The sequence below is a fragment of the Neophocaena asiaeorientalis genome, unplaced genomic scaffold, assembly GCF_003031525.2.
Source record: "Neophocaena asiaeorientalis asiaeorientalis breed wild unplaced genomic scaffold, Neophocaena_asiaeorientalis_V1.1 scaffold84, whole genome shotgun sequence".
Classification (NCBI taxonomy): domain Eukaryota; kingdom Metazoa; phylum Chordata; class Mammalia; order Artiodactyla; family Phocoenidae; genus Neophocaena; species Neophocaena asiaeorientalis.
The window spans coordinates 1,021,671-1,023,992 of NW_020173656.1; the positions used below are offsets into that span (position 1 = coordinate 1,021,671).

The window sequence follows — 2,322 nt, forward strand, 5'->3', positions numbered from 1 at the left end:
TTTTGTGTTTTTTTTTTTTTTTTTTTTTTTTTTTTGCAGTACACGGGCCTCTCACTGTTGTGGCCTCTCCCGTTGCGGAACACAGGCTCCAGACACGCAGGCTCAGCGGCCATGGCTCACGGGCCCAGCCGCTCCGCAGCATGTGGGATCTTCCCAGACCGGGGCACGAACCCGTGTCCCCTGCATCGGCAGGTGGACTCTCAACCACTGCGCCACCAGGGAAGCCCCTAGGCTGTCTTTTGAGTACCTTGGTCCAGTCTCATTCTTAATATGGAAACGAAGAATGTTTATTAATTTTTCATCTCAGGGCATTAGAAACCTTGGGTTTGGGGAATCAAAAGATAAATGAAAGTTAGAATTTGTCTCTTGGCCACTATCAAAAATATAAATTATAGATATTATTTTTCCTCTGTTCTAACAAGCATGAGTAAAAAGAACATATATCAGACAACTATACAAACAGATTTTTAATATAGAAATTTGTTGGTTTATAGATTTGAGATATGAAGCATTTATCATTTACAAAATGGTAACATGGGAAATGCTGTGGGAGAATTTCCCAGGGGTCAGCAGGACTTGGAGTTAAATGTGAAGCTGCTCACACAGAACAACTTCTTTTCTGTTACTCTGAAGATTGCTACTTATGGAACTTTTTCATTTGCCATGTAGAACTGAAACTTCTCTTGTTTGTTTTATTCATAAACCAATTTCCTGTCGATCTGAGCCTCATCAATAATAGATTTTTAAAATCAAGCACTTTAATCCTGTACAGATCAGTCAACAGGCATGTCTTCTATTCATGTTCTCTAACTATTCATAGCATCAAGAGTGAAAAGAGGTCTCTTATTAACGAACTAATAGGGAAGACCATGTAGGGGAGCAGAAGAAAATGGCTTATTTCATGGACATCTATTCAAATATTTGTTTTCATTTTCAACTGCAGGAAATACTGTTGTATTAGAGCAGTGTTTCTATTGTTTCCTGCCAATTCAGTAGCTGTAATGCAATCAAGATTAGTGTTATTTATCTGTTTAAGGAGCTCAACTTCTAGCATAGACCAAAGTGCTCAGGGGCAGTCTGTTAATCTCTTTATGCTCTGTGCCTTGAACCTAGGAAAAATCTAGTTGATGTTAGTTGAGTGACTGAGTCTATGTCTGAAGAGAATGGCATAGCTGTATAATCCTAGAACTAGTCCTAAAATCTTTCCATCAACCCCCTCAACACTATCACCATGAAGTCCTGTCGCTTACTCCAAAAGATATTTTAAATCTAGTCCCTCTTCTCCGTTCCTGTTCCAGGCCTCAGATCGTTATGGGTCTGCATTCTTAGAATGTGGCTTTTGACCAGATTTCATGGCCTTAAATCCTCTCAACTTCTAGATCCATCTACCCCATTTATTTAGGGTGATATTTATAAAATGTAAATCTGCTTATGCTTCATTTCTGGATACACTCTTCATTCGCTTGGTTAGAGAGACCCAGGAGTCTCATGATGTATCCTGTCTACCTCCAACTTGTGTGCCCTCCACTCTACACTCTATCTCTATGTTCTATTTTTGCCAAATGACTTGTATTTGTCTATATACCACCCTTATTATATCTTATAACCTGCTTTTCCCTTCAGTGTTCTTCAGAACCAAGCTCGGCACGACCTGGGAGAAGTTCCCAGTATTAAACCTCCCTCTGTGTTGCCTGTGTCTTTTGTACATACTTTTACTGAGTACTGAATTGTACTTTGTTTATGTATTCTCTTTCCTACTAGGCTGTGCATTCTTCAAAGATAGCAACTGTGTTTTCGCCTCTTACCACTAACATATGAGCATTTGCTCAATAAGTGCTGACTTATTGGATGGACTTATACCACATGATTTAATCTCCTTTTTCTCCACTCTTCATGTTCTTTACTTCTCCTTTTGCCTCTATGTGTGATCACCACCTGAAATGTGATTGCTGCAGAGCATTTCCAGAGGCAAATGATGGACTGATATCTACATTTCCTCAGTTCTTTGGCAAGATTCTAGGACATTCAGTTCACTGACCTTCTTTTTCTGTTTCAGAGATGTTTGACTCATTTCTTTAACTATTGAAATTCTTTTGTTGTTATGCAGGTTTTCCTCTCCCCAGCTCCATTTCCTGTTGTTTCTGTTGCTCAGTCTAGGTCTGCATTTAGAATGTCAAATTTATGACATCACATGTGATTCCATAGTAACTAACTGACTCTCTCAATATGTGACTTAAAAAATAAAAAGAAATAGTATTATTTGTGTGCATCCACTCATAACCATTGTCTGGGTTTTTAGGAATCAATGTCTAAACAATGTTC

General features: G+C 38.8%; 1 protein-coding gene across 1 annotated transcript in view; it reads right to left on the reverse strand.

Moving 5' to 3' along the window:
- NT5C1B (5'-nucleotidase, cytosolic IB) overlaps positions 1 to 2,071 on the reverse strand; it is a 21,690-nt gene extending 19,619 nt beyond the window's left edge. Inside the window, 2 exon segments of the mRNA XM_024747816.1 lie at positions 234 to 264; positions 2,039 to 2,071. Of these exon segments, the coding sequence (XP_024603584.1) occupies positions 234 to 264; positions 2,039 to 2,071 (64 nt within the window).
- Between the last annotated feature and the right edge of the window lie 251 nt (positions 2,072 to 2,322).